Raw genomic sequence first — 27,831 nt, 5'->3', positions numbered from 1 at the left:
CCGATCCACCAATGTTCACAGCTCGGCCGGAGCCCGTCGTCTTCCCGGCTCCAGATCCACGGGATTTTTAGCTCTCCTAACCGCCCCACATCGGGACAGGACCGCGCTTAAGGTAAAGAAGAAGCTTTCGGGATCAGGAAGAGTCTGGGGTAGGGGGAGAAACGCGGTCCTTTTGGGGTGTTTTAGCGACCGTCGCTAAAGAGGGGAGCTAAAAACTGACTTCACGCATCAGTTGGTACACCATGCTGATACTGGAGTGCCTCCTACCATAACAAACCTCTTCTACAAAGGCTTTAAACCTCGGCTCTGCGATCTTTACTTTGCTCCCAGATCGCCGCGAATCAGTTGCATCTTCTTATCCGTCGGTAAAATAGCCTTCCGTCCGCAAAGGGAGCGAAGCATGGCTAAAAATGATTTATTTTTGTTCAGCCAGCCCCCCTCGCTGCGAATAGGTGCAATTATGCTTTCCTTTGCAGCTCTTGCTCTCCACCAGTATCCGGAGCTGCTGCTGCTGGCGATCTGGCTAAAATAAAATACCGCTGGGCTTTAATGTCATTTTCTCACAACAGCTCAGCTTCTGTAAACGAGCGCTTTTGGTGGGAGGTAACAACTCGCCTCCCGAGTCTCCGTCTTGAACGGTAACTAGTGGGCTAACTAGCTAACTACTAACAATAGTGAGATATGGGGAGAATTAGCTGTTAGCCAGTGAGCGGTGTCTGGAGCTGATAAGCGTGCAAAAAATAATTAATTATTAACTAATTACTATCATCGATGCAAAATGACGACGGTTGTGCAAATATTTGTGCACGATGTTTGTTTATTTTGACCCACATAATATAGGTTACATATAACGCTTGCTAATTAAGACGTTTAGTCTATCTATAGATAACAGCCATTAGCTACATTTTTGATCATTGGCAAACGTGTGCCTTCACTTGTCCTTCAGAAAACCAACAAATTTGCTGGAAATCTCTGAGACCTAGCCTAATTTAGGACTTTGTTTTAACGTTAGTAATTACGTTTCGGTCTAGTTCCTCTTAGTTACGTTCAGGATTCAAATCATCCAGACACATACTGTAACTAATGAATAATCCAAGTTTTTGAAACGATTGTTGGACTCATTTACTTGGCCTGTCATTTGCAACACTAACGGTTAGCTAATTCCTCATGGTCAGATTTTGACAGTTTGCATGGAAATTTGCACAGCGAGCTAAGTAAGTAGTTAATTCGCCAAATAATGGCTAAGGAAACCAACCATGCAAACTGGTCGTTGTTGCTGAATATCTCCCCGGCCGGACGGGATTTATCCACAGATTAAGAAGTAATCTGTCATAATTAGATACCACCGGGGTGCACGGTTGCGATGTACAGGACTTAACGGGACTTTTAATTGATGTTATTGTTTTTATCAGGGGGAAAATGTCTAGTGACAGGCAGCGATCAGATGACGAGAGTCCGAGCACCAGCAGCGGCAGCTCGGATGCAGACCAGAGAGACCCGCCGGTAGCCGAACCAGAGGAACAAGAAGAGAGAAAACAGCCCACAGCAACCCAACAGCAGAAAAAGAATAATAAATTATCCAGCAAAACGACAGCCAAACTGTCTACCAGCGCTAAAAGGTATCACTTTATTTACCCCGTCTGTCTGATCTTGCTGTCTTCTCCTAAAGGGTATCACTTTATTTACCCCGTCTATCTGATCTTTTTGTCTTCTGCCTGTGTCATTCTTGTGTTGCCAAATTAGCATCAACCGGTCTGTCTATAGACACAATCCATAAACGGTTTCGTGTTATAGTTTAATCGTTGTCATTTTGACTCCTTTTGCAGTTGGCCCTTGTTCATGTGTTTAGTATGCTAATGTATATTTAGCCGTTGACTATAAAGATTTAACTCCTGTCATATACTACACCGGTGCTGCTTTTAAATTGTTGGTTGAGTGGTTTTTAAAACATGCTTTAGCTAAGATTTTCTGCTTGGTGGGTAGCATGCAGAGAAGTTTTTTTTTCGTTTTGTTTTGCATACTTACCACATGCTTTTCTTTGGTAAAATTAACAGGTGTGTGTATGGGTACGGGAATTTTCAGCTGAGAAGTGTATTTAAATTTGTAAATTTATTCCTATTGAAATATCTCTGATAGGTTGTTGAAAATACTTACTTACTGTAAGTTTTTGCAAGCCACTGGTATGTAGGTTACCGCGAGTATAATTTAGAGAAAATGCATTTCTCTTCAATTCCCTCTACCAGAGCTTCCCACAGAGACACCTCTACATAAAGCTGATCGAATGTGTCTCCAGCCAAGCAGACATGAGTGGGCAGCAGATATGATCTAATAGATCTGTTTAAACACAGGCAGAAATCCCCTCCTCCCTGTTTTACTGTGTGCTGTATATGCTGTAGTAACAGCATTGGATCCCTCCTTTAAAGCCCTTGTCAAATATGCCTCACCAGCCCCCCCCCCCCTCCCTCTCTGCCTCATTTGCATATAAGCTTTAAAAGAAAATCTTTTGTGGTAAAAGTGAGTGGAACCGGTAGGTTAGCGCCGGGACGGGACCCTGGGAGGGGGGGCTTTGTGCTGGAGCGGACAGCGGGCTGGTAAGGTGGAGGCGTGGGGAGAAAGGAGCACTGCAAAGTTTTCCTGCTCTGGGATTCGGGGTATGCCTGGGAGAACAAAGAGGAAGCAGCCATGTTAGCTGTAGTGAAGGGGAAAGCCAGGCTGGTGTTTAAACACTGCGCTGGTAGAGGGCAGTGTAATTCCCCCGCCAGCCTCCGGTCCTCACAGACTGTCCTCATTTTCCTGCAGAATTCAGAAGGAGCTAGCTGAAATCACCCTGGATCCTCCTCCCAACTGCAGGTACGTGAAGCATCTGTTATCCTCCCCCACCCCCCGTATTTGCTGCTTGACTGATTTGACTGCCAAATTTGTGCTGAGATCAAACGGGCTGTTGCAACACTTGTGTTTTTCATACATGCAAGCATGGTGTTCTTAGTCCTCCCGATGTTGGTGGAGTGTTTTCCCCGGGCGACTTCAGATGTTTGCAGAAGAGTCAGAATTTTTGTTAATGTGAAAAATACGGCCCTTTCTTTCCTGCTTTTGATCATTTGATCAAAACCTTTGATCTGCCTTCAGGAAGCTGAGATGTTGTAGGAAAGGCGCTCTCAGAATCTGAATGGTGTATAGCTGGAGAAATTTCACACAGATTGTTTTGCACCTAAGTGATGGATCAAAACCGATTGGCTGAAATTTGAATAGCTAATGTGAATGGGCATTGTGTTTAATTGTTTGTTGGTGGCTGGTGTTCACTGTGGATCGTGGTGTTTGCCTGTGTAGTCTGCATATTGACAATTTGATTTTTAATTTGCCACAGTTTTCTCTGTAATTTAATTTACATCCTGGAAATGAGTATTGCAATTTGTTTATGTTGATGAATGTAACAGGTTCATATGTTGTGGAATTGAAGTTGAACGTGGCCTTTTTCTCCTGTATGTTCACTAGTCCTTCATCTCATTAAGCTATCAGACCTTCCAGTACCATCTAGCATCCCTCCGTATAACATACACCGTGTTCTGTAGAGGTTCCCGTGTCATATGGAGGCTTCGAGAAGTGTGAGCTGTTAAACATGCTTGCCTTCTGTTTTGACGTTAACAGGATGTGGGGGGGGGGGGTGAGTGTGTCATACGGTCTCCTGTCAGAGCTCACAGCGCTGGAATGCAGGACAGTAGCGTGCATCGTGCTTTCACTGAAACGCCTGGGCGAGCGCAGTTCTGTGAGATCGTTTTCCCCCCAGCAGGCCGGTATTGCCACGTATTTTAGTACAGTCGTTTATGGTTTATGAAACTGCAGCATATGGTCTTTGTTTGGTTTCCATGACCTGGGGCTTCTGGATGGGGGGGGCGGGGGGGGGGGGGGGGTGAGAGGGGGAGTCCTGCATTCTTAGTCCTCCGTTCTGAGGGTCCCATTAATTATATGCCGTTAAACAAACCCTCAGAGGGCAGTGGGCTCAAGGCGAGCCCCCGTTCTAACAGAGCAGTCCTGTTAGCGTGGCCGAGAGCGAGAAGCTGTTTCGGGCGAGCGCCTGCCCTTCCAAAGGTGCTCTGAGCTCTGTGTAAGACCAGCAACAAAACAGCCAGCGACAGCTGCCGACGTGTGTGCTGTGCATTGGTCATGGAAATGTTTTATGGAAATCATCCTGGGGAATGTCGAGAATGTGGCAGAGCTGTCATTTTGACTCTTCTTTTGAATCGAAATGCTTGTAAAAAAAAAAAAAAAAGCCCCACGTCATGTCGCGGCGTTCAGCTTTCTAAATGTTGCTCAGTGCTGTTGTACACATTAAGCTTCTCTGTGTAAAGGTCCCGGCTGAAACACAGAGCATGATCTGTGTGAAGCAGAATGAGCTGGTGTGCCCTCGGCTGCTTTGGAGCGGAGTCCCGGCGTGCGCTCTCTGAATTGCAGCATAAGTGCGCTGTTTTTAGCTTAGTGGTAAGGAAGAGGGCTTACAACAGAAAGGTTGCTGGTTCAATTCCCCGCTTGGGCACTGCTGCTGTACCCTTGGGCAGGGTGCTTAACCTAAAATTGCTTCAGCAAATATCCCGCTGTATAAATGGATGATATGGAAAAATTGTAACCTGTGGAAGTTGCTCTGGATAACAGCGTCTGCTAAAATGTCAATAATGTAATGTAGTGCAATGCAATGTAATGGCAATGCAGGAATCTCATTGCGTGTAGTAGTCTGATCCGCGTTGCTGTGGCGTACGGCAGCCTGTATAGTATAGCAGGGTAATGCAGAGTTTCTCTGAGCACACGTTTGCTCCAGGCTGCGGGGTGAGTGTTCCCCCAGGGTGCTGTGTACCTGGAGGAGGCTGGCTAATTGGGCGAGATGAGACTGATTTGATGGCGATGAGCAGTACAGCAGGGTGAGGGCCAGATTACAGGATTAGTGAAACCATGACTCTAATTGGTGTTGATTAATGCCTCTCTTATGATTTAAGAGCAGAGCTTGGGCTTTTGAGAGTGAGCGGCGTTCAGATGGAGTGCCGTCTCCTTTGCACTCGGGGGGTCGTTCTCCCTCGGACTAACACTCTTTACAGGGGTGGTGCAGCGTTGCATCGGCCGTGTGTCCTGTCACTGGAGAGGATGAGTTCAGCTCCTGTCCCGGGTTTTTCCCCGCGCACACGTCTCTGTGTAACTCTAACAGAAGGCCATCGATGACTTGTGATTCACTACACACTGTGATGTTTTACTTCTCAGGTTACATTGCAGCACACGGAGACTGTATTAGATCTTTGCCCCTCAGAGTCGGTGTAAAAAGCAGTGTGGTTTATTTGACATTTTCTTGGAAAATGCATTACTCCTGTGGCCAGCCACAATTTAAAATTGTGTCTGTGTGTGTCCGTGTGTGTGTGCACGCCTGCATGTGTATTTGAGATGCAATCTAAATAGCAATAACTACGAGCCACTCAAATTGTTTTATGGCGAAATCTCTCCTTATGATCTATGAGCAGCTGCCATATAAATATGCTGGTTTGCTGCGATTTTATCAAGCACCCAATGTCCCGCCTTTGACACGATGCTTAATGACCCAGCGCAGCCAATACCACGGATGGCGGAGTAAAATCCACTTAAGCGAATGTTTGCTATTCCTTGCAGGAATGACACAATTACCTTCTTAATGAATTTCATCCTGTGCTGTGTTCACCAGGGTGGGCTTTATGTCCGTGTGTGTGTGTTTAGCAGATGCAAATGGCCCATTAATGCCGATCTGCTTCACGGGGAAAAATATTTTAATGATCAGATCAGTTTAGTTGCGCAATAACTGCTGTCACTCCACAAATTGAAATATATTACTCGTAATCAAGGGTCACCGTATAAATTGTCATTTACGTACCAATTTCCGTGGCGGATCTGTCAAAATGGAAAAGAAAAAAAAAACATGCCAGAAAAGAGGCATAAATGTTCTTGGCATGGTACAAAGGTTTGGTGTCGGCTATGCACAACAGCAAACTCCTTTAAACGTGACAGTTTTAGTTACTTTCAATAAATTGGATTACTACATCTCCCCGCTTCCTGTTGTGGAATGCGGAGCTGGAGTTTGCGTACTGATAATGGAAGGTTTGCCGCTGCAAAAACAAGCTGAGTCATCTGATTATACAGTATTATCAGGGTTTCTTCACTATGAGCTGCTGTCTGGCAAGTGTGAATTCAGCAGTTTTACAACTTGGTTATTATGGGTTGTCAAGATTGCAGTTGTTGTTGATGATGAAAGTGCACAGATTGTAAATTGGGTTAAGTGGTGTTTCAGAGTAAAGACTTAGATTACTCAGAGATTACTCATTCAGAGACCAGCATTACAAAAAATGCTGAAAAATGAAGACATTTGCTCTGTAATCTGTGAATATGTAAATGCATTCATGTGCTTGTGCCACATGCAAGCTCTACCTGTAATATTTGTAGCTGCGTCCTGCACTGTGCTGTAGTACAGATGAGTCCCTGCGTTTCTGTAATTGCTGTGCCCTGCGCTTTGTATTGATTTGCTGGGTTGATTCCACCTCGTGCTCTTTAATTGCTTGTTATTTATTCTGGAGCAGCAGCTGGAGTGAACCCGTTTCATTAGCAGGCTTTTAGGAAGATGTCTTCTTTCATTCTGAGAGGGCTTTTCCGCTTGTGTGTTTCTGCAGATGTTGTATTATATTTTTAGTAAATTATGCTAGTTGTTTTTGGGGTACGCTGACAATACAGATCTTAGATGTAGGCCTCTAGCTTCCTGTTTGGAGAACATTGGTATTCAAATTCTGATAAGTGCAGTCCAATATTTACCTTTTCAATAAAGGCCTAAGTAGTGTGTGAGGTAATTATGCTATTACCAATCTGGGTGTTCATGCAGAGAGCGAGTGCTGTACCTCCCAGCTATAATGCAATAATGTATCATTAAGTTATGATTTAGGCCCATGTGCATGTGTGAATCAGAGCCAGTGTCAGACAGCCTGTTTGGCCCTGAGTCAGCTGCTGTCACGCCAGGCTTTCTGGAGGATTTTGGGTAAAGCAGCGCATACCCATGCGAGCTGCCCTGTGACGGCACCCCCGTTGGCCGCCGGTGTCCCCTTTAAGAGCGGCGCGGCCCTGCCTTCATTCAGCGGCTCTGTGTTTAGCTTTTTCGGTTTTGGCTGCCGGGCGCCATTTATCACGGAGACGACAGCCGCGGTCTTCATCTGGGGCTGGCTGCAGTCCAGCTGTCAGATTCATGGCAAGGTGTGTAGCTTCATAAAACAAGCGGCAGCCTCTCGCACCCGCAACTTTCTGCGTCCCGCTCTCGGTTTTTCTCAGCGGGAAAAGACCCGGGCGCCAGGAACGTATTGATCTGCAATCAGACGAGATCTCTGAATACTCTCGGAGGAATAGGCTTGTTTGTTGTTGTTATTGTTGTTAGTGAAATATCATTCTTTGTTTCATGTTTCTTCCACCACAAGCGATTAATTAAGCATTTTTGGCGACCTGTATGAGGGAGGCCTGGTTATTTGTCTAATTAATTAATTTGCTCATTAATTAAGCTTGGGATGTCCCAGTTGCGGGGGATCGTGTCCCAGATAAAGGTTTGACCTTTGAGGAAGTCTCCTGCAATCTGTCTGCCTGTGTGCATGATTCCAGCAGGCTGTAAGGGAGCGAGGCCACCGTCACGTTATTTCCCAAGGGCCCGGGAGCCAATAAGAGCACTTCAGTCCTTATTAATGACCTCACAAGGGATATGTCAATGCCCAGGACATGATAGCTAATTTACTGTGATTATTTTCCCATATTTCAGTAACTGAATTTATTTCTGACGCTTTTATAGCTGTTGAAAGGCTGTAGAGCTACAGTATGCCTCTTCACTCTGGGCTGTGTTCAGAAGCATTGGCTCTGATGCACTGTTGTGTCTTGTGATCTGAAAAAACTGCGACCGTACTCTTATAAGAAGTCCTTTTAGGAATGCTGTAATCATCCCTTTATAAATACTGTATTCATCCTTCTAGAAATACTCAGTTCCTTTGGAAATAGTGATCCCTCTAGAAATACTCAGTGTCTTTTGAAAAGCTTAGTACGCACACCCCTCAAGAAGTACTCTTGAAAAACTCTGCTTTTTAGAAACGCTTAGTCCATGTAGAAGGACTCAGTTTTAGGGCTGCCAAGTGGCTCAGACAGTTAAAGTGCTCGCTTCAAGTGCAGACTGCAAACTGTGGCCTGGCATTTGCCACCACTGACCAAGAGTCCAATTTGGCAGAACACACTGGCTTCTTTCTACACAGGAAGGGGGTGGGTAGGTCAGCCAAGATCATTGCTACGCTCTGGGCACCCTGGTACACGCATGGTTGATTATGATAGAAGATGCACCTATCCTCTGATGCCTTTTGCCTCCTGGTGAACTGTGGGATTTGTAGTGTGGAAAATAGCCACGGGGTAGATGTGCGTGTTTATCTGAGGATGGCACATGTCTTGTTCTGCACTTCCACATGAGTTCAGCGGCTGTCATTATGGTAGTGACAAGCTTGAATGCGTGGTTTGTGACCACAAATGTTAGGTGGAAAAGAGGGAAATGCAAAAGCGAAAAAAAAAGAAATGCTCAATCTTTCAAGAAATTCCACATTCCTATAGAAATACTCTAGAAGGACTCTTTTCTTTCTGCAGTATTCTCTTCCTTCTTTTCCACTCACTCCTTTTCAGGTGAGAGCGAGATAAGACTGTGCATCATGATCAGAGGTTGAGTCTTTTCTCCGCCTGTTGGAGGAGAGGCTGATCCAGCAGCGTTTGATCCAGCGCTTTGATTGGAAGATTTCCTCACCTGCACACGCAGCGTTTCTGACATCACACACGAGCCCGGCAGTGAGCCGCAGGGCTCTGGTACAGCTGCTTACAGCTCAAACGGATCTGATTCCCAGTGTGAGCTCAGATAACGCCTCTTACTACACCAGCCACTCATTACTGGTGACTGCTTTTTATACAGGCAAGCCTTGGTGTCAGCAAAAAGAACATACAAAGGCTGAAATCAAAAATTAATGTATTTATGTTGAATTAAAGTTCTAGGATGCATTATGCAACAGAGAACTGTGTTTGGATTAAAGTGGTTCATCTGAGTCATTTTTAAAGCTGAACACCATGTCAAGCAGTGTATAGGATTTTTGTAAGTTCTGTGGCAGTAATTCTGAGGGGGTATTCAGTGCTCACTGGGGTGCTTTGTTCCTGCATTAACACATTTAAGGGAGCATTACATTTTTTTCTTTTCTTAAACATGTTAATTCATTATTTCAGCGGCTGAAATATCGAATCCAAATGCCTGTGTTTGTTGCTCCCGTGACTGTGTCAGTTCCTCCATCGCGTCAAGCTCAAAGCAGATGTGACCCCTAACGACGGCGTGGCGGTTTGGTCCAGCCGGCGGATGAACCCGCTGAGATGACACACGCTGTGGCAGTGATAACCCATCATTAGCACAGTGCCATCACAGAGGAAAAGGGGGTGGGGTGTGTGTGTGTGTGTGTGTGTGTGTGTGTGTGTGTGTGGGGAGGGTGTCTCTCCAGCGTGCCCTTGTCTTTGTCTCACCGAACAGTCAGCCCTTGAGTGACATTCGGCTGGTCTGCGCTCGCATAATGAAAGCGTTACACGTCGTCTGCGTAATGCGGAGTCTCGTTAAATACGCGCCTGGCCTTGTTTGACACCCGTTTTCACAACTGTTTACAGAACGCACAGCGTCGGTTGGCTCATTTGCTGTGATCACAGCTCCGTCTGCTGAACCAGTGTGGGTGTTCGTTTTTTTTTCCCTGTTTTTCATTTTCAAAAGCCTCTGGGGGCGATGTGGGTCTCAGAGAATTGTGTTTCCTCTCAGCTGAATTTCCCTTATCCCTCTCTGCTGCTTTCAATGAGACCTAAACTTGTTAGCCTATTAGTTCTGGGTTATAGCCCTCGTGGCGTTTCACACTGCACTGCTGCTGCTTCCCTGGCTTGGATATTGCTCTCAATTCATCTTTCCCTCACTGATGCACTTCATTCTACACGTTTAAATTTATTTCCTCAATTTAAATGCCTCTCCCTTAGTAACCAGGGGCTTATCCTCAATTTTCATACACACTTAATGTAAAAATTATTTGTGTTGTATTGACATGTCCCACCACTGTTCTTTCACTCTCAGTTCAGCGTAGTACTAAGTCACCATATAAAAAAAAGGGAAAAAAAGGCCCGTCTCATTTATTTTTGGGTCGTGCAGCTCACCCACAGACCTCCATGATCTCGTCGCAGGTTATTTATTGGCAGTCAGTCCGTGGTGCTGTGTTCAGAGGCAGGCTTGGTACGGTTATGTCAGATTTAATTGTCAGGAGTCCACCTGGGACCCTGACTCATTGTTCTCATAGAGTCTCACGTTACTCACACCAGCTACATCAGAAGATAGCGCAGGGTCAGGTGGGACCGTGTGGCAGGCAGGAAACAGCCCAGCTGCCAGCCTTACTCAGAGGAGGTCTGAACTTCAGGCAGCTCAGACTGGTGCAGCAATCACAGCTCATCTTTCTGAGCTAAACCAAAGATGTTCTCCCTGCAATCAGAGCTAGTTAATCCACAGTCTGTCCTCCCACTGTCGTGTCCCCTGCTGCTACACGTAAGAACATTAGAGATTAATCTTGTGATCTGGCCAAATAATCAGCTAAACTTTGAGTTTACAGCTAATTTTTTTTAATGAAGTTGATTGTGTTTAATATAAAATTAAATGCTGTCGTGCTGTGATAGTGGATTTGCTCCGTTGAACATCAGTTATGGTGTACGCCCATCGTAACTGCCACTCTCAGGAGTATGTAATTGGAACAGCCTCTGCTTTGGATGCTGAACAAGCTCAGTACTAGCCTGCCCTTCTGACCGTACATGTCCTGAAGGGCCATGCTGTTAACATTTGGTTTACCATACTCATATTGCTCATATTTTATGCATGGTGTGTGATTGGTTATTGTCCTGGCAGTCACACATACCTGAGGGTTAGGGTGGGCTGTCGTAAGCGAGCAACACCCCAGTGCGGAACCATGAATATTTATGACGTCGTAGGCCAAATCGAAATAGAGGATCCTTCCCAGACTGAGAAGCTGGCTAAGTTTCATGTAGTATGTGTCTGTCTTCTGGGCAGGCTAGCTGTGTCAGCTGCAATTATCACTTGATTCAATGGGGCTATGCGAGTCCAGTTTGAAATCCAAGCTGGCTACACACACAGTGCTCTATCCATGTTTTATCTATCTATGTTTTTAATACGAAGATTTATCTTTTCAAGATAACTAGCTAGTTTATAAACAGGCTAACTACTGTAGCGTCATGCTTCTGTTCTGCTGTCTGGCTAAAAGCTAATGTGCTCACATTATTAACAATCTGCTAAGGAGGCATGACTGCTGAAAAATGTCAGCATAAGGATAAGTAATTGACTTGAAATTGGCAGTAATTGTCCTAAACGTGTGGCTGCCAGCATTCTGTCCGTAGTGTAACCCGAATGGAAAACTAAAAGTAAAAAGCGAAAAGAATATCGTGTGAATGAAATTAGGCAATACAACTATACCCCACAATGGGGAAAAAAAATAATCTTTTTCTCCCAGCTGCAGCATCTTCATGGGATCTGATATTGCACACAGGAATTCACAGTAATGTAACAATCTTTGAAAGAAATGAAAAAGTGGATCTGATTACTAGTAGAAAAGTAGATTGATGTACCAATGCACCTTATATATAAAACAAAGATCCACTTATACTTGACTTAGAGTGTGCTAAATTGAGGTTGTTTTGGTACCCTGTGGGTAGAGAAAGTCCACATTAACAGCATGTTTCTGCCTTCTGCACTTGCTTTTCTAACAGCCCTGGTTTTCTGCTCATCTTTCCACAGAGTCTATCTGCAGCTTGTGCTTATCTCTGTGGACAGAAGTGCTTTCATCCTGTCGAGCTGGTCCGTTGAAAGATACGGCCGTTATTCTATAGTGTCTGTTTAACAGACAGTAACGAGCAGGTTTATGTTGTGAAAGAGTGATCATGTTACATAAATATAGATTCTGGTGAAGCACCAAAATAGATTCCTGTGAAGCAACAACAGAAAGTAAAGCGGGTGTTCTCAGATAAGGGTTTGCCCCTTTCGCCCCCGTTCAGCCTAGGCTAAGGTTTTTAATTTTTTTTTTTTTTTTTTTTTACTAAACCGAAGCAAAAACCCTTTTATATCCCCCTCACCACCTTTTTTTGTGTTGTATTTTAAGCTGGTGTTCACTGCTGTGTAAATACTTTGGGGAGGGGAGGGGGGAGTGGGGCGTATGAATGCATTCATGTGTGAAGGAAGTGTCAATTTAGAAAAGCTCTTTAACAGTACAGCACTGTGTGCGGGTTGAGCTAGTCAATGCTCACTTGGTTTTGCATTGCTCAATAACAGGGATTTTTCACTCTTTCTCCCAAGCTGGTTTCAAAACAGACAGAATCTCTGTTAAATGGTCTGGGAGTGGGAGTGTTGTGCTGGTCTGGGAGTGTTGTTTACCTGGTTGGTCACTGTTGCTCATATAACTTGGGTGGATATGCTTGTTCTCTTGTGCTGGAAGTTGCTCGGGTTAAGAGCATCTGCTAAATGTAATGTCATTTAAATTCCTTCTAGGTCTGAACTGTATTCCTTCACAGAGGTAACGTGGTGCTATAGTACAGTGTCATGACAGACAGCCGCACAAATTGTGTTGAGAGCTGAGAGCCCTCGTCAGGTTAGTTAAACGCTGACACAAGATGGGGGGAAAATGTGCTGTTTGTAGATGAGCGCTTTAAAAATTAATGGGAGCTGAATGTCACTCTGGCTGCTGGGTGTGAGGTCGTGTCTGTGGTCAGCCTGCTGTCGGTGGAGGCTGTACGGTAGCAGCTCACACACACAGGTGTGTACGGCTCATGTTTGCACCGTTCAGCGCAAACACGGCCATAAACAGCGCGGACGGGCCCCGAGAAAGCGCTTTCTGAAATACACCGCCCCGAAATAGAACTGGCATGGGCAGAAATAGCACCGGCGTGGCCCGAAATAGTACCAGCCCGGCCACTTGCTGCTTCTGTGGGCTGCCTCGCACCCGAGGCCAGCAGGTACCGAGCGGTGAGCCCTCGTCAGGAATAACACAGCCTTTCTTTCTGCTCAGGAGCACAGGGACACAGCAGCGGAGGTAACGGTAATGAAATAACAGCCACAGAAGAATTCAGCCCTCATAATGGCAGGTCCAAACTGCAGAGCCGTGACCCCCACTGCTCTCTGCATTTATGCACCCATTTGGGTAATTCGGCTTTGTAAGCGTGCAGGCCAGCAGGTAAAAGACGTTTAAAACAGGCCCAAACACGCGTTCGCTGCAGGTCAAAAATACTGAATAATTACTGCGCAAATAAGTTAAAAGGAAAATGGTTAGTAAAGCTCTCTTTGTAACCTTGAGGCATTTAGTCAAATCATGTTTTAGTCTAATGATGTAGACACTCGTACACAAGTAGCAGCAGTTTTCATTAAATGTGTTCTGTTGATGGCTGGTTGCGTCTTTATTGTACGGTAAACATTCTTGTTACAGGTCGCAGTCCTCTAAAGCTCTCCTAAATATCAGCACTGCTGTCTGTAAGCGCTGTGTTCCCACAGCGGGTTTAGCGAGCTCTGCTGTGCTTCGGCCAGTAGCAGAGTGTGTTTCTCTCCGGGTGCGTTCTGTGCTTAGTCTCTGCAGCGTGTGCAGTTGTAAAGGTTAACGCTGTGGTGTGCGTCTCTTACAATGGGTCTGCAGTTTGGCTTGTCCAGGTCAGTAGAGCAGGAAAGCCTGTCAGTGCTTCCGTGCTCAGCCAGGCAGAGCCCCCTTACAGAACCACAGGGCTGAACGGAGGGAATCATCTGGATCTGTACCCTGTAAATTATGCAGTACAGCTGCCTGTGAGCGCGGGGCCGCCTCTCTCACAGGGACAGAGCTGTCACAGGAAACAGCACGCGGTCTTTAAATACATGTGTGTGATACTGTGAGACCGCAGTATTGCACACCTGCGAAAACATGCAAAACCGTCCTGAACTTGGCTCTGCTTTACTACATTTTGTTGAAGAGAATGAATTGCATCATCCCCAACAGAACAAATAAGAATGAAATGAACATTTCGCCTCGCAGGTTTGATAAAATTGTCACGCTCTCTGGCTCACGTTGCAGGAGCTCCAGACATGAGCTGCCAGCTTGTGTTGTGGTTAAGCTGCGTGATATTGATGGCCTGGTGACATAATTAGTGAAATGTTGCGCAGCATAAGTCAAGGAGTCTTTAACATTAAATGAAGTTACATTTTTTCTGCTAATCTGTTGCCTCCCCCCCCCCTCATGATTACACTTGTCTGGCCACAGACTGAAGAGAAGTGTCTGTGTGTGTGTAGTGTTATGAATGGTAAAAATGACTGCGTTCAGGCACACTTCATTAACGCTGCTCTGCAAGGCCTGTTCTGGTGGTGATGGAGTAGCCCTTTCCAGCTGCCGCGTGCGACTCTCCCGGAGCAGACAGCGAGACAGCGCCCGGTCGCAGTGCCAGGTGACTGGGCACGGAGAGCGTGATCTGTGATTAAGAGGCATGAGTGTGACACACTTTTAAAGGAACACGCCAGTGACCGCAGCCACTGCCAGCTTCACAGGACTGACAGGGCAGACGGGTGACCTCATACCCTCAGATACGCGGTGAGGTGCTCTTCCATATTCACACGCCCGTGCACACACAGACACATACACACGCATGCGCACACACACACACACACACACACACACACACACACACACACACACACACACACTCACACACATAGAAGAGTGCATATGCACACACACACTCACACATACATACACACACACAGTATGTTGTATATATGGTGTGTGTGTGTGTGGTTGTGCTGCCACAACAAAGCTTGTGTTTTTGATGTGTATTTTGATGTGGCCCTTGTTAAAGGTCACAGAGGGGCGATGCTGAACGCGCTTTATTTCTCTCTCTCTCTCTCTCTCTCTCTCTCTCTCTCTCGGCAGCCAAACGGACACCTTTTCTTTACGCCTCAAGAAGTGTCATTTTCCCCCCCTGCAGCAGATTGATCTTGTGGCTTATAGCACCAAGGGCAGGTGGATATATTATGCTACTGGTTACAGAAAGATGAAGAGCTTCTATTTCTGACGAGTAACCAGATGGGATCTTTTGAAGGTGTGGGCCCATTAAAACTCCGTGCTGGAGCATGAGTCCCACCATTGTACCGGCCCTGAATTTATGAGGTGCAGCCCAGGGGACAGGGGAAGCGAGGCTGTTTAGATACTGCGCCGCGCGGCATAAATCAGCCTTCAGGAGGCGGTATACTGTGTTCTACTCCGTAGCCTGTTATTTTAGGCTCGTTGCAGAGGGCCCACCATGGCGCTCACTGTTAAAATCCATGAGATCTGATTCACGAGCTGGTGCCGTGCCAGCCTCCCGATGCACTGCGGCCAAGTCTAAAAACATCCATTCAGGAGCAGTTTCTCCTGACATCCACCCCGCCTTTTTCTCACAGGCTGTCCTGCGGCTCAGGCGTTTTTTCCATTACTTTTGTGTTCCCCCCTCTCAGGGGAGCCGTCGGGCGGAGTGTCCCCGGAGCTCCCGGTGTCTGGACCCAGGCCCGTTTTGCTGGCTGTGGAAGCTCTCTGTGGTAAACCAGGCTGCCACATCACTGTGGGGCCCATCTGAGGTGCCACTTCATATTACAGCCTGTGCTCTTTACATTACATTACATTACTGGCATTTAGCAGACGCTCCAGAGCAACTTACATTGGTTAAAGTTTTTTTCCTTCGCCCCCCAATGTTGTCCATTTGTACAGCTGGATATTTTACTGAGGCACTTGTGGGTTAAGGGCCTTGCCCAAGGCTACAGCAGCAGTGCCCCAGTGGGGAATTGAACTGGCAACCTTTACAAGTCCTGCTTCTTAACCACTTTGTTACACTGCCACCCACTGCGTCCCAGGCAGCCCCCTGAGAGCATAGGCTCTGTCTCTGAGGCTGTGCATGTGCCATAAATCGCGTCATTTTGAGTGGGGCTTCTTTTGTGCTCCAAGGTGTTTTCAATGCTGACCTTGTTCTGCATGTTCACTGTCTAGCTCGTCTCGCCGTTAACCACTGCATTGCTGGGTAAATCACTGTAGAGGTGTGCTGTAGAGGTCCGTCACAGCATGTGTGAAAGCATTCTGTATTGGCAGAAGTGGTAACAAAGTGTTTGACAAACTCCTAACGCTTCACAACTGTTAGTGGCCAAAGAGGCTGGTATCATTGAGTTGTGCTGGCAGATATGCATCATACCAGATGTGGTCCTTTTCCATTGTTTTTTTTTTTTTTGCAGAGTATGCTGTTAATTTGTGCTCTACAAAATTATGTAATTTTTAGCCAGAAATGCAAAAAATGTCCTCATTTTGTGTGGAATGCAAGCAGAAAACAAGCTGCTTTATTCAGAGCCCTGTCTCATGTTTGTGATATAGGCCAATTTGATTAATGCTGTGTTTGGTTTTCTCCGAGCCATTCAGTCTCTTGTGCTGTGTGATATAATTGCTAATGATAAAGCTGGAAAGTTCTGTGGGATATATTGATTGGTAAAATGCAGCCTTCCTCATGAAATATTCATCTGTGTGAGATGGAAACGAATGCCTCCGTAAGAAAATGGGTGCTGATGAAGTCTTTATCAGAAGGAGATGAAAACTACCGGGAGCCACTAAAGCTGAGAGCCCAGCACGCTGAATTTAGCTGTCATGTCAGCCAGTAGCAGTTCGCTGCGAGTTTGCTGTGATCATTGTCGAAACTCGCTGTACTCGGGTACGCTGGAATTGTACTTGGGCCGTACTTGTTGTGGTGTCAGCTACTTATGAGCTACAGTACTATTCTTTAGGGAAACTACAAGCTGCCGTTCGATTTCTGTCAGGTCAGAACAGTTTCACTGGAATCTGATCGAGTGTCGCGTTTCACTGGAATCTGATTGGGTGTCGCGTTTCTCTGGCCAGGCTTATGAAAAGGGCTGCCAACAGAGGTGAGATATGGTCATTCAGCAGTAGAATAATAGCAGCTGTTATTATGTTTAGTGCAACCTGTTTCCTATAGGATCACAGTCAGAGCCAGTCTTAAGCAGGCCGAAGTGGGAGGACTTACTGAGCGCTGGCATGATTGCATGCATTTGCATGTAATACCCAGAGCAGTTCAGGGCATAAGTTACAGTTTTTACATGTTATCCATTTATAAAGCTGGATACTTACTGGGTTAAGTACCTTTTCCCGAGGGTACAACACTGCCCCCAGCGGTGGCAGTGTTGTACTTTCCCACTATGCCACGCTGCTGCCCTTGATCCAGCACCAGGGAGTAGCCCTGATAAACGACGCAGGCGGGATAGGTGGTAAGCACAGCCATGCAATGTAGGGACAGGTCAGGAGTGTCAGCCTTTAATCATACACAACAAACACGCTGCAAAGGGTGGACACTGACAGCACAGAATTTATGACCAGTCCTCTCAGTGTACGCCATCAGAGGCACATATACAGTATAACATGCATGCGTGTGTGTGTGTGTGTGTGTGTGTGTGTGTGTGTGTGTGTGTGTGTGTATGTGTGTGTGTATACACACCTTTCCACAGTCTCCTTTAGCAAACTTCCTCTCCCTCCAGCAGTTTTCCTGTGGTGTAAATGTCAAATCTGAAGAGTGCAGGACATTGTCAGTTTGCATATGTGTAGGTATTTTGGTTTTTTTTTTTCATATCTGCGTTTTATTACAGAAGCCCTGGTGTTTGTGTGATATTCACACATTCTCAGGTGGCAGATCGGCCTTGTTTCCCTGCAGTGTGTGTGGATTATAACAGCTCTGGGACTTGTGACGAGAGAGGAAATAAATGTTAATGTTAAATTAATCACACCCTCATTTATTATTGTGAAATATAATCACTTTTCTAAGGCGATATATGTCAGCGTAGAGCTCTGTAGTAGAGCTCACCAGCCAGCAGCCAGTTGTTCTCCTAATGAGAGAATTGCAGAAAGGGTTTGTGAGTGGCTGTAAATGTAAGAACCCTGTTGAGCCCTGCTATTCTGTCTAAGTGAGAGGAACAAAGGCTTGTAGATGGAGGAGATCATTACTGCAGACACTATGCTCTTTAAGAAGCATCATGCTCCGGCTTTTATACACCTCTGATTGTGTATTCATCTGACAGATTGCGAAAGCTGAATGCTCAGTCTTGCGGGATTGAATTACTGTCTTTCTGAGATAAAAAAAAAGATCTGTTTCTATACTAATATTCTCAATCGAATATGACAGTGGAGTAGCATTTCCCAAGTGTGACGCATACATTTACACCCAACACGCATTTTAAACATTAATATTTTCTGGCTGTGTAAAAACATGCAGATGTTTGTCAGAATGCAGTACCAACAGAATTTCCATCAGTTTGGTAAATTCAGAGTATGTTTATAATGGTAATAAGCAAACATTTCTTTTCCCTTCTGAACAGAGGCTTCAGTTGTGTGCAGTGACTTTAGGCAGAAGCAGATGCAGTTAAAGAAGGCTTTTGTAAATGCCTTCTTTAACTGCATCTTCTCTCTGTTTGTGATGCTTTCCTAATTCTCAGCATTCCGCTGGGGATGGCGCTAGCGTTTTTTTTTTTGGGTTAGCAGAGAGGTTTTACTTAACAAATTTGCATAGAACATCATGCTGCCTTGCATCATGCATCATTTGCATAGATGCTCTTGGAAATTTGTAGCAGTTTTCTTAAAGCAATCAAAGCCATTTGTATATTAGTGTAACTGTCTGATTTGGTGTCGCTGAGTTTGCCATCCCTGTGTCCCTGTGTTTCATTACATTAGTGTCATTTGGCAGATGCTATTATCCAGGGCGACTTGCATAGGTTACAATTTTTACATGTTATCCATTTATACCACTGGATATTTACAGGGGAAACTCTGGGTTAAGTACCTTCCCCAAGGGTACAGCAGCAGTGTACAGGAATTGAACCAGCAACCTTTTGGTTACAAGCCCTGCTCCTTACCACTATGCTACACTGCCGCCACTGCACCCTTGTTGTGTGTGTTTGACTCTGAAGTGCGAAGCAGAGTGTGTGGCTTCTGCTTCTCACCAGCAGAGCTGTTTTTCCGCTCACTCCCATGAGTTCATTCTTGTGGTGAGCCGCCAATATAACGCATCAGCGTGGATGTCACGCTGCGAAGCAAATTACTGTCACTGTAGTCACAAATACAATATGGTGTGGATTATGTTTCAGGTGAATTGTGTATGTGAACTCAGCTTTTGCTGCTAAAGATTAAGCAGCTAATCTTTATTATTTGGCATTTACCGAATACATTTTGCAGGCTTATTTCATCCCTGGTAGATTGTTAAAAGACTGCTACAGATTTCCTCTGCAAAAGGAAGCTGCCTCCTCACATGCCTGCTTTCCTGCCCCTGGTCCTGCAGCATTGGCTAGGTGTGCAGTACTAGTCAATGATAGCAGTTTATGGATGACCCGCCCCTGGACGGCTGAAACTGTTCATGGGAAATGAAGTTGATGGGGTTTATTTCCAGACTGTAGTTCATATGCTTTAAAAAAAAAGCAACGATACTTTAAACTAAAGCACCCTCGATCCTGATTGCTGCCACAGTCCCTACAGTAATTAAGCCCTTGTGTTACGTCTGTATGAAGTGTTTCCAAGGGAGGCAGTGCTTTATGGAAGTATGTTTGATGCAGAAGTAACGTTGTTCTTCTGGAAGCTCTTTTCATTGCTCTAGTTATGGCAATAAATCGAGCAGGATTTGACAATGTAAGAGTTGAGATTATAGTTGTTCTTATTATGTAAATGTAATTACAGAGGTGATCGTGGCTATGCTCCACTTGTCAGGAGAGCTGTCAGGGCCGTATTCTGTCTTTTTATAATAGCTTTCTCAGACAGAGGGAGTGCAGTCTCCAAATCAGCACCTCTTCTGCCAGTCCCTGGAGCTCTGGGGCGGATAGCCATTCAGCGGTCGGTTTCAGCTTGTATTACATCACTGATAGCAGCATAATGTTGGATAACACATTGAGTGTGGGTCCTGTGCTGTTACACTGATAAGTGTCACATGCTTAGTGGGATGTGCATCTGTATGAAGTCCCTGCTGTTTCCCTTCCCACAACACAGCAGATCCAGCCAGGAGCGGCAGATATCACCTTATGCTTAAAATCACCAGGGTTGGTGTTGCTGTTTTTTCTGAAGTAAACCATGATGACAATTATCATTCACAAATTTAGTAAAATAATAATTCCAGAAATTTCCACTTTAAAGGGAAGATGACCTGTTTGTGATTTAAGTAAAAAAAAAAAAAACGTACAAAAAGAGACTTTACCCTAAAGGTGTTAAAGTCAAATTGCAAAGCAGGAGGGTTGGATGTTCTCCTAAGTGTTGTCTGGGGTCTGGAGTCTGGGCTTTGGAGGGGATTGCGTAATTTAGCAGCTTTTACTTACTGCGGAGAAGGTGACAATATCAGGTCTTTCCCATTCATATGCTACTTGTCACTTTCAGTCATGCGGTTTTGCTGTTTGAGAGAGTGCTCCAGGAAAGGCATGTGGCCAAGCTGGGTTGCTCTAATTGTGCTTTATTTGTCTGAGAGTGGATGTCCAGAGGCCTCTCTAGGAGAGCAGAAAAAAAATGCAATGCAAAATGATGTCATTACTGCAAGGAACCGTGTGTTTGAACAGAAATGAAGAGATGATTATGCAGTGTCTGTATCAGTTAGGCGAGTACACACTCTGCTCTCATATGAACGTTTTCTGTGTGTTTTATTTGGTCTTAGACTGTGGAAGTCAGTGTTAGAATTAATGCTGTATTAACTTTTTAAAGTGCTTTCCTCTGTAAATTCCGAGCCTGTGTAGGAATTTAAACAGGGGGGTTTAATGTTAAGAGTTTTCCCTCTGCCGTTAAATGGCAGTAAAGGCTCGAGTGCTTGTTAAACAGCATTCTGCTCAGAGCTGGTGTGTGAAACAGGAAGCATTCACACTGCAAACGTGTTTAAGATGATTATAGCATACTAACCGAGGAAGCCAGAGGTTATGCAATATTGGCCCAGGGACAGAGCAACAGAAAGCAAACCCATAGGTTTTGTGGTTTTTACTCGGTCATCCTTTTTAAACAGCATAACCTCCAGAGTCTAGACAGTCACCTCTAACAAGCAATGTGTCCTATTCACATAAGGCAATGACACTTCTGGAATTATTACACATAAAAACATGCAAGGATGGCAGGACGGTGTAGTGGTAAGGAGCCGGGGTCATAACCAAAAGGTTGTCAGTTTGAATCCCCACTGGAGCACTGCTGTTGTACCAGGGTAATCCAGTAAATATCCTCAGTAAATATCCAGCTGTATAAATGGCTAACATGTATGCATTATAACCTCTGTAATTCCCTCTGGATAAGAGCGTCTGCTAAGCAAATAAATGTACCAAAATAAAATCAATAACTAAGCAGTGGTGAACACCAGGGAATGAATTAGATTGGATAACAGTGGTGACAGCTTCATAAGACCGAACAGTGGCAGTCTGTGTGTCTGATCTGTCATCACACCACAGCTCAATGCGTGATGCATTAGACCACAATGAATTGGTGCTGCACACCAACTTATCAAGTTTAAAGAGCTCTTGTCTCTGATTATTAATGAAAAGTGAAGCAAGTCTATATTTCTCTTCTGATGAGTTTCAAGGACTCTCTGTAAGACGCGGGCTCATATTCATCAGAAGAATGGATTTTCTGTTGGGGAAATAAACACGCCGTTATGAGGTTTGATTTCTGCTTCAGCCCATTCCGCGAAAGCCGCGCTGCTGGTCGCTTGCTGTGCTGTGTGTACCGTGCGGAGCTGTTCAGGGAAGCGGCTCTGGGGGCTAGTTTTAGCATCAGCTCTGCAGGATGCCTGTGAATGCCTGGAATTGTCCCTGTCGTTTCTAATGTCACATTAAAAAAATAATGTCTGCGCCTCACGCTCTCAGTGCATATTGGTTTTAAGACAGGTCAGGTTTGTGTCAACAAGCACCACAGTGCCACAGTTTTATCTCGTAACTCAGAAACGTGAGACGGCTGTAGGTGGCAGCTCTCGGGTGTCAGTATGTAGCTTGGCGCCTTGTCCAGGCACCAGCAGGGCTCTGGGTAGCTCTCCCTAGCAAGCACTGTCACAGTTGACAGAAAAATGTCAGTAAAACACTTTTTTTTTCCCCCACAGATGTGCAGTGTCATGTTTCATACTAAAAAACCATGAATGAAATAAGCAGCATACGCCTTCTTGCTTCATAGCTGCGTAAAAAGGTTGTGTTTGAAAGGACTGCGATGCATAAAATCTCTGTGTTCACGGCAGCTGTTGTATCAACGCTGCATTAGATTCTTTTAAATAGTGAAGCTTCTGAAAGGTGAACAGGTGTGACAGCTTTAACACCTCAGTGGTGTCCTCAGTGCCAGGAGCTGTGATCTCCAGCTTTCTCCCAGGATTCCCTGTTCATGCTGGGGAATATAGTGTCACAACGTGCCTTTCATCTGCGCCCCCCCCCTCATAAATAGATGCTGCACTTTCCTTTGTTCATATATATTTACTGAAGATGCTGAGGTCCTTTCGGGCTTGTGCGTCTCATGCTGGGAAGTGCGCTGAGCTGAAAGAGCTTCGCTCCAACCCACTGATTCTATCACTGAAGCTCGGCTTTAATCTCGAGATTACCGAGTCCTGGACATGCCTGAGGAGTGTCTGCTCACTGCAACAATGGCAGCATTCTCCCTTGTGTTTGTAAGTCCCACAGCTCTCTCATACAGACACGCGGCAGGCTGTTCGCTGGGAACCCAGACCACTCACCTCCAGCTGGTGAATGGGATCTGAGCCTCGCTGAATTTTTTAGTTTTTTTTTCTGTTTCGGCAAAGTGGCTGGAGTTGACTCCTCTGTGTTTCTGCGGTAACAATGCCCACGCACCTGCCGAGGTGAGATTGTGATTCTGTGGGTGTAGACGTTTCGGAAACCTTTCAAAGGAGCTGACTGAACTGAGCGTCGCATTCAGCCGCGCTCTGTGCTCTGTGAAGAGAGAGAAGGAAAACGCTGCGCTGAAGGCTGGTGGATTTCAAGGTTAGCTGCCGATGCTGGAGCGCGTCTGCAGGACAACGCTCTCTCCCTCAAAAAATGCTGTTCTCAACAGAGAAATGCGTGCATAAGCGCTGGAGACCAAACTGCCTCTCTTCCTTTGTCTCTCTTGTCTGTTTGCAGTGCGGGACCCAAAGGAGACAATATATATGAATGGAGGTCCACCATCCTGGGTCCTCCTGGCTCAGTCTATGAGGGTGGAGTCTTCTTCTTGGACATCACCTTCTCCTCAGACTACCCCTTCAAACCACCAAAGGTAGGTGTCGTCTCTCCCCCGGGTTAATTCTGAACGTTTCCCCCCAGATAGAGCGAGGCCTGCCCTTTCACAGAGAAAGGACAAACCGCATGATTAAGGCTGGGAGGGGGTGAGAAGGGCATAGAGGACCCAAGATGTAATAGAATTAAGCCCTCAAAACTAACACCGGGAGACGAAGGAGGTGCGGCCTGCTACGGACCTTTCACTGCTGTCCCAGGTGGGAGCCGAGCACATATATCTGCCTCCGCTTCTTCTGTTTATCTGTCTCATCTAATGAGACTCTGTCTGATGAGAGTTTTACCTACTGGGGAATACTCCTTCCTGCAAAAACCAATTAACTGAATGCACGTCCAATGATCTTAATGATGCCAGTGTGTATTTATCGCTTTGACATTAAGCAGGAGTCACGGGCACACTGTTCCTGTTTAATTAGAGGCTGAGTGTCCCCCTCTGTCTGGGGGAATATTTCAAGCCTCCGAGCTGGTCTTTTTTTCCCTGTCGTTATATAAACTGCAGTATCATCTTTAAATCACCTACCAGTGTTATACAAACCAGTCAAGGTAAAGACTGCTTTTATAATAAATGGTACTCCAAGGTTAATCCTGTAATTAATGATTGGGGATTTACTGTTTATGAATGTGAAGAATGTTGGAAATGTTTACGGAAGGCATTACATAAATACAGCCCCCTGCACTCAACGCATTAATAAATACAATTCCCACTTGATATATTTGCATTCATCCTTTATGGAGCTTTATTGGGTTCCGTTGGATAATCAGCAGGTAGTAAACCTAGCAGGGCTGCTTCACGTAGGAGCGCGGAGTCTCGGCCTGAGTGGCGATGTAATCAGATTGTAATATTCGTTTACCAACATGATAAAATATGCTGTACAACAACCTGTGTGTGGGACAGTTTAATCAGCAGCAAACGCATGAATGGCGTCTGTGTTCTCAGAAGCGGCGGCTGGCTTTGTTGAAGAGCTGAGGAGGCCGGCGGTGGCGGTGGGGGAGAGGGAAGCAGAGCGTGGCAGTGTGCTTTGAAGAACACAGCAGCGGCGTAGCATAGTGGAAAGGCACAGGGCTCATAACCGAGAGGTCGCTGGTTCGATTCCCAGCAGGGACACTGCTGTTGTACCCTTGGGCAAGGTACTTAACCCACACTTGCCCCTGTGAACATGCAGCTGTATAAATGGATAAAGTTGTAAGCCATCTGTGACATGACAGTAATGTAATGTAATGAAGGTCTCTGTCTCTGAGTGAGACAGCCGTGTTTCTCTCCCTGTGTAGTGCCATGACGCGCCCTCTAGGCGGCGCTGTCCCGCTGCAGCGTCCCCTCTCGGTGGCACGGGCCCGCCGTTGTGCCAGCACCGGTGCAGAAAGGGCAGCCTTGCCTCTCGGTCCTGCTGGCAGGCTGTGCTCGGCCGTATCTCCCACTGATCCTGTTTTCCCAATAATAAAGGCATTGTTCGGCACAGCGCGGGGCTATTTTGGTCGCCGGTTTTTGCAGTCATGTGACGGTCGAGGTTGTGACTTCTGTGCAGCCTCTGCGAGACAGAGGCGCTGCAGTTAGCATGTGAGTTACCCTCTTTCATTGAGCCCAGCAGCCAGCACAGGGTCTCACTGAACTTTGGCTCCTGTTTGCTGCCTTCAGAAACCCAGCAGATCAGTGGCCAGTATCTCGCTCGCTTTAGGAGCTGTTATCAGGGGACACAATGTACCCTTACAGCTCAGGATAAGAGATGTTTAGAAGTTGAGACTGGCTGGCTCACGACTACAATTACAAACAACTTGTTCATCGTGGCCTCATACTGGCTCTGCTGTTCAGTGATTAACAAAAGAAGGAAAAAAACGCATAAAGGCGTGTTTTTAAATCTGCGTACAAGTGCTGGGGGGGGCGAGCGACTTACACAGGTCACAGTTTTTAGATGTTGTCCATTTATACAGCTGGATATTCACTGAGCAAATTCTGGGTTAAGTACCTTACCCAAGGGTACAGCAGCAGTGCTCCAGTGGGGTATCGAACCAGCGACCTCTCCTTACAGCTACACCACACGCTTATACAGTGTTTATATGAGTAATTAAACAGCTGTGGCGTGGTGAAGCCAGGCTGTGTTAGTGCTGGACACTGCAGTGAGGTTGCCCCCCCCGTACCCCGTAAGCCTAGGGTCTCGGCTGCGAGTTGGGGGTGGGGGGGGGGGATGCTGACCGGTCGCCGTAGCGATTTCTCTCACGGCGAGCGCGTTTAGCCGATGGCGCTAACCTCTCTGCGTGCGCGCGCACCCCTTTCGCAGGTGACGTTCCGCACCAGGATCTACCACTGCAACATCAACAGCCAGGGCGTTATCTGCCTGGACATCCTGAAGGACAACTGGAGCCCCGCCCTCACCATCTCCAAGGTGCTGCTGTCCATCTGCTCCCTGCTCACAGACTGCAACCCAGGTGAGCGGAGTCAGCCAGCCACGCCCGGCCCTGACCTATGACCCCTGTCTGTTAAAAAGACATTAGACAACACACGGATAACACTGTGGTTTATAACTCCTAGCATGCTTTAAGATGACCTTAAAGGCATGCAGAATCTTATTTACAAGATCTTTGAGGTGTGCAGCATCTCATTCAGAAGAGTTTTAAGATGTGCAGCAGGTTATTTGAAGGTCTGTGTGGTCACTGCGTGCTCTAAGTGTTCTCTCTGTCTGCAGCGGATCCCTTGGTTGGAAGCATAGCGACTCAGTACCTGACCAACAGAGCGGAACATGACAGGATAGCCCGACAGTGGACCAAGAGATATGCTACATAAGCCGCGGGTCCGTCCCTTATCCCCCCACCACCCCCGCCCCCCCACCTGCTGCCGTGTAAAGATCCCCGAGGCAACTTTACAACGTGAAACAAATCTTTATAGCCTTTACAACTCGGACTTCTGTGTACATGTTATACTGATTCTGCTCTGTGCTTTTACCCTGGAAGACTGCGAGACACCCCTGAAGGTGAAGGCAGCCGGAGTAGAGTTTTGTAGCTGTAGATTTAGTTATGTATAAATGCCTACTTGCAAGTCTTGCTTCTTTGGGATATAAAAATGTATTTTGTGATGTAATAAGGAAATTGTTCCTAAAGTCAACCAAATATTATGGTGCATTTTAGCCTAATCCATTATCTGTATGAAGTTTAAAAAAAAAAAAGAACCTAGCTGTAGATTATTAGGAATCCTGTCATTTATATGAAACCCAGATCCATTTCCAGTTATGTGGTACATGCTGTTGTGAACTCTGTTTTACCTTTGTCGGTTTGTAATGAAGAGATTTCATTGAAGCTTTTGTAGCCCAGCGAAGGTGTGTCACCACTGTAACATCCCCAAACACAATAAACTCCTCCCCCAGGGCCAGGTGTGCTGTGTAAACTCATGGATGACTGACACTGACCGCTGCCGTGCAAATACCTCAGACAGTAGGCCAGATTGTACCCAGGCACTTCCTGTACTGTACTGGTCTGAGCGTTTTCTTCACAGATGGGTATTCTTGTAGATGTCTACCTCTGCAGTTTTTATTTATTTTTAATTTTTTTTTTTTTTTTTTTTAAGAAAAAGATTTTGAATTTTCTTCTGGTCACTTTAAATTTTCCAGGTGCTTTGGGTGTGTTTGTGCTTAATTTAAAAAAAAAAAAAAAAAATTCTGAGCTGTAAAATCAGGTCTGAGAACGGAGGCTGTCATCCTACGGCATCCTTTTCCTTTTACAGTGTCCTACAGTACTGCCCTCGGTGCTGTGAGTCCTGCTTCGGTCCCGTGATGAATGGGGAGCGTTTGTGAGCAGTACACTACCCTAAATCAGCAGGCTTCCTTGCCTGTGCTACATATTCCTGTCTGACTGCTGTAGAAGGAAAAGGAGCAGCCTTGTGTAGCTTTTACTGCGTTTGCAAACACTGTTTTTAAGTTAACCTGTGCCTTCCCTACCGCTTCAAACATTGCATACATTTAAATTCCATTTGTATATATAATATACATATACATATAAGATGCTGAGCTTTTGTGTGATTTATATGGGATTTGGACACTTATATGACCTTTTATGTTGAGTGTTGCATGTTGAGTGTTTCATACAGTGTGCATCAAAAGAAACGCCGCTGTTCATGCGTACAGCCAGCTGTTCTCAGAAACCCACAGCGTGTGATTATTCAGCAAGCCTCTCAGCTGTCAGGCTGATTAATTCATCAACTGACCATGACATGATTGAGACTGACTGTTGCATAAGCACCACTTCAGCTCCAAAAAAAAAAAAAACGTTTTGATAAACATCCAAAATCTGTTAACTTTATTACTCCCAAACAGACATGCAGAAACAGTGACGTGTTTCTTTCGGTGCTCGGGATGTATCATGGCTCTTTTTGTATTGTCTAAAAATATATATATATCACTATAATCCTCTGGAGGACAACAGAATAAAGCTCCTCCTCTGGTTAACCAGTGCACTGAGAGAGGTTTTAGTGGCGTGTTTGT

General features: G+C 45.7%; 1 protein-coding gene across 1 annotated transcript; it reads left to right on the top strand.

Annotated features, from left to right (window-relative positions):
- LOC118785498 (ubiquitin-conjugating enzyme E2 E3-like) lies at nt 1–26,793 on the top strand. The gene is made up of 6 exons (XM_036540189.1): nt 1–112; nt 1,413–1,619; nt 2,800–2,850; nt 23,216–23,348; nt 25,639–25,786; nt 26,044–26,793. The coding sequence occupies exons 2-6, from the start codon at nt 1,420–1,422 to the stop codon at nt 26,139–26,141; spliced, it is 630 nt and encodes a 209-aa protein (XP_036396082.1). The 5' UTR covers nt 1–112; nt 1,413–1,419; the 3' UTR covers nt 26,142–26,793.
- The last annotated feature ends 1,038 nt before the right edge of the window (nt 26,794–27,831 follow it).

This window comes from Megalops cyprinoides, chromosome 11 (assembly GCF_013368585.1).
Source record: "Megalops cyprinoides isolate fMegCyp1 chromosome 11, fMegCyp1.pri, whole genome shotgun sequence".
NCBI classification, from domain to species: domain Eukaryota; kingdom Metazoa; phylum Chordata; class Actinopteri; order Elopiformes; family Megalopidae; genus Megalops; species Megalops cyprinoides.
Note: the sequence above shows the minus strand (reverse complement) of the source record. Positions and strands in the feature narration are given on the sequence as shown.

Excerpts from the sequence above, each read along its gene's own strand:
- LOC118785498 (XM_036540189.1), top strand. The coding sequence starts at position 1,420 with ATGTCTAGTGACAGGCAGCGATCAGATGACGAGAGTCCGAGCACCAGC. Across the intron at positions 2,851-23,215 it reads GATCCTCCTCCCAACTGCAG|TGCGGGACCCAAAGGAGACA; the intron begins GTACGTGAAGCA and ends GTCTGTTTGCAG. Across the intron at positions 23,349-25,638 it reads ACCCCTTCAAACCACCAAAG|GTGACGTTCCGCACCAGGAT; the intron begins GTAGGTGTCGTC and ends CCCCTTTCGCAG.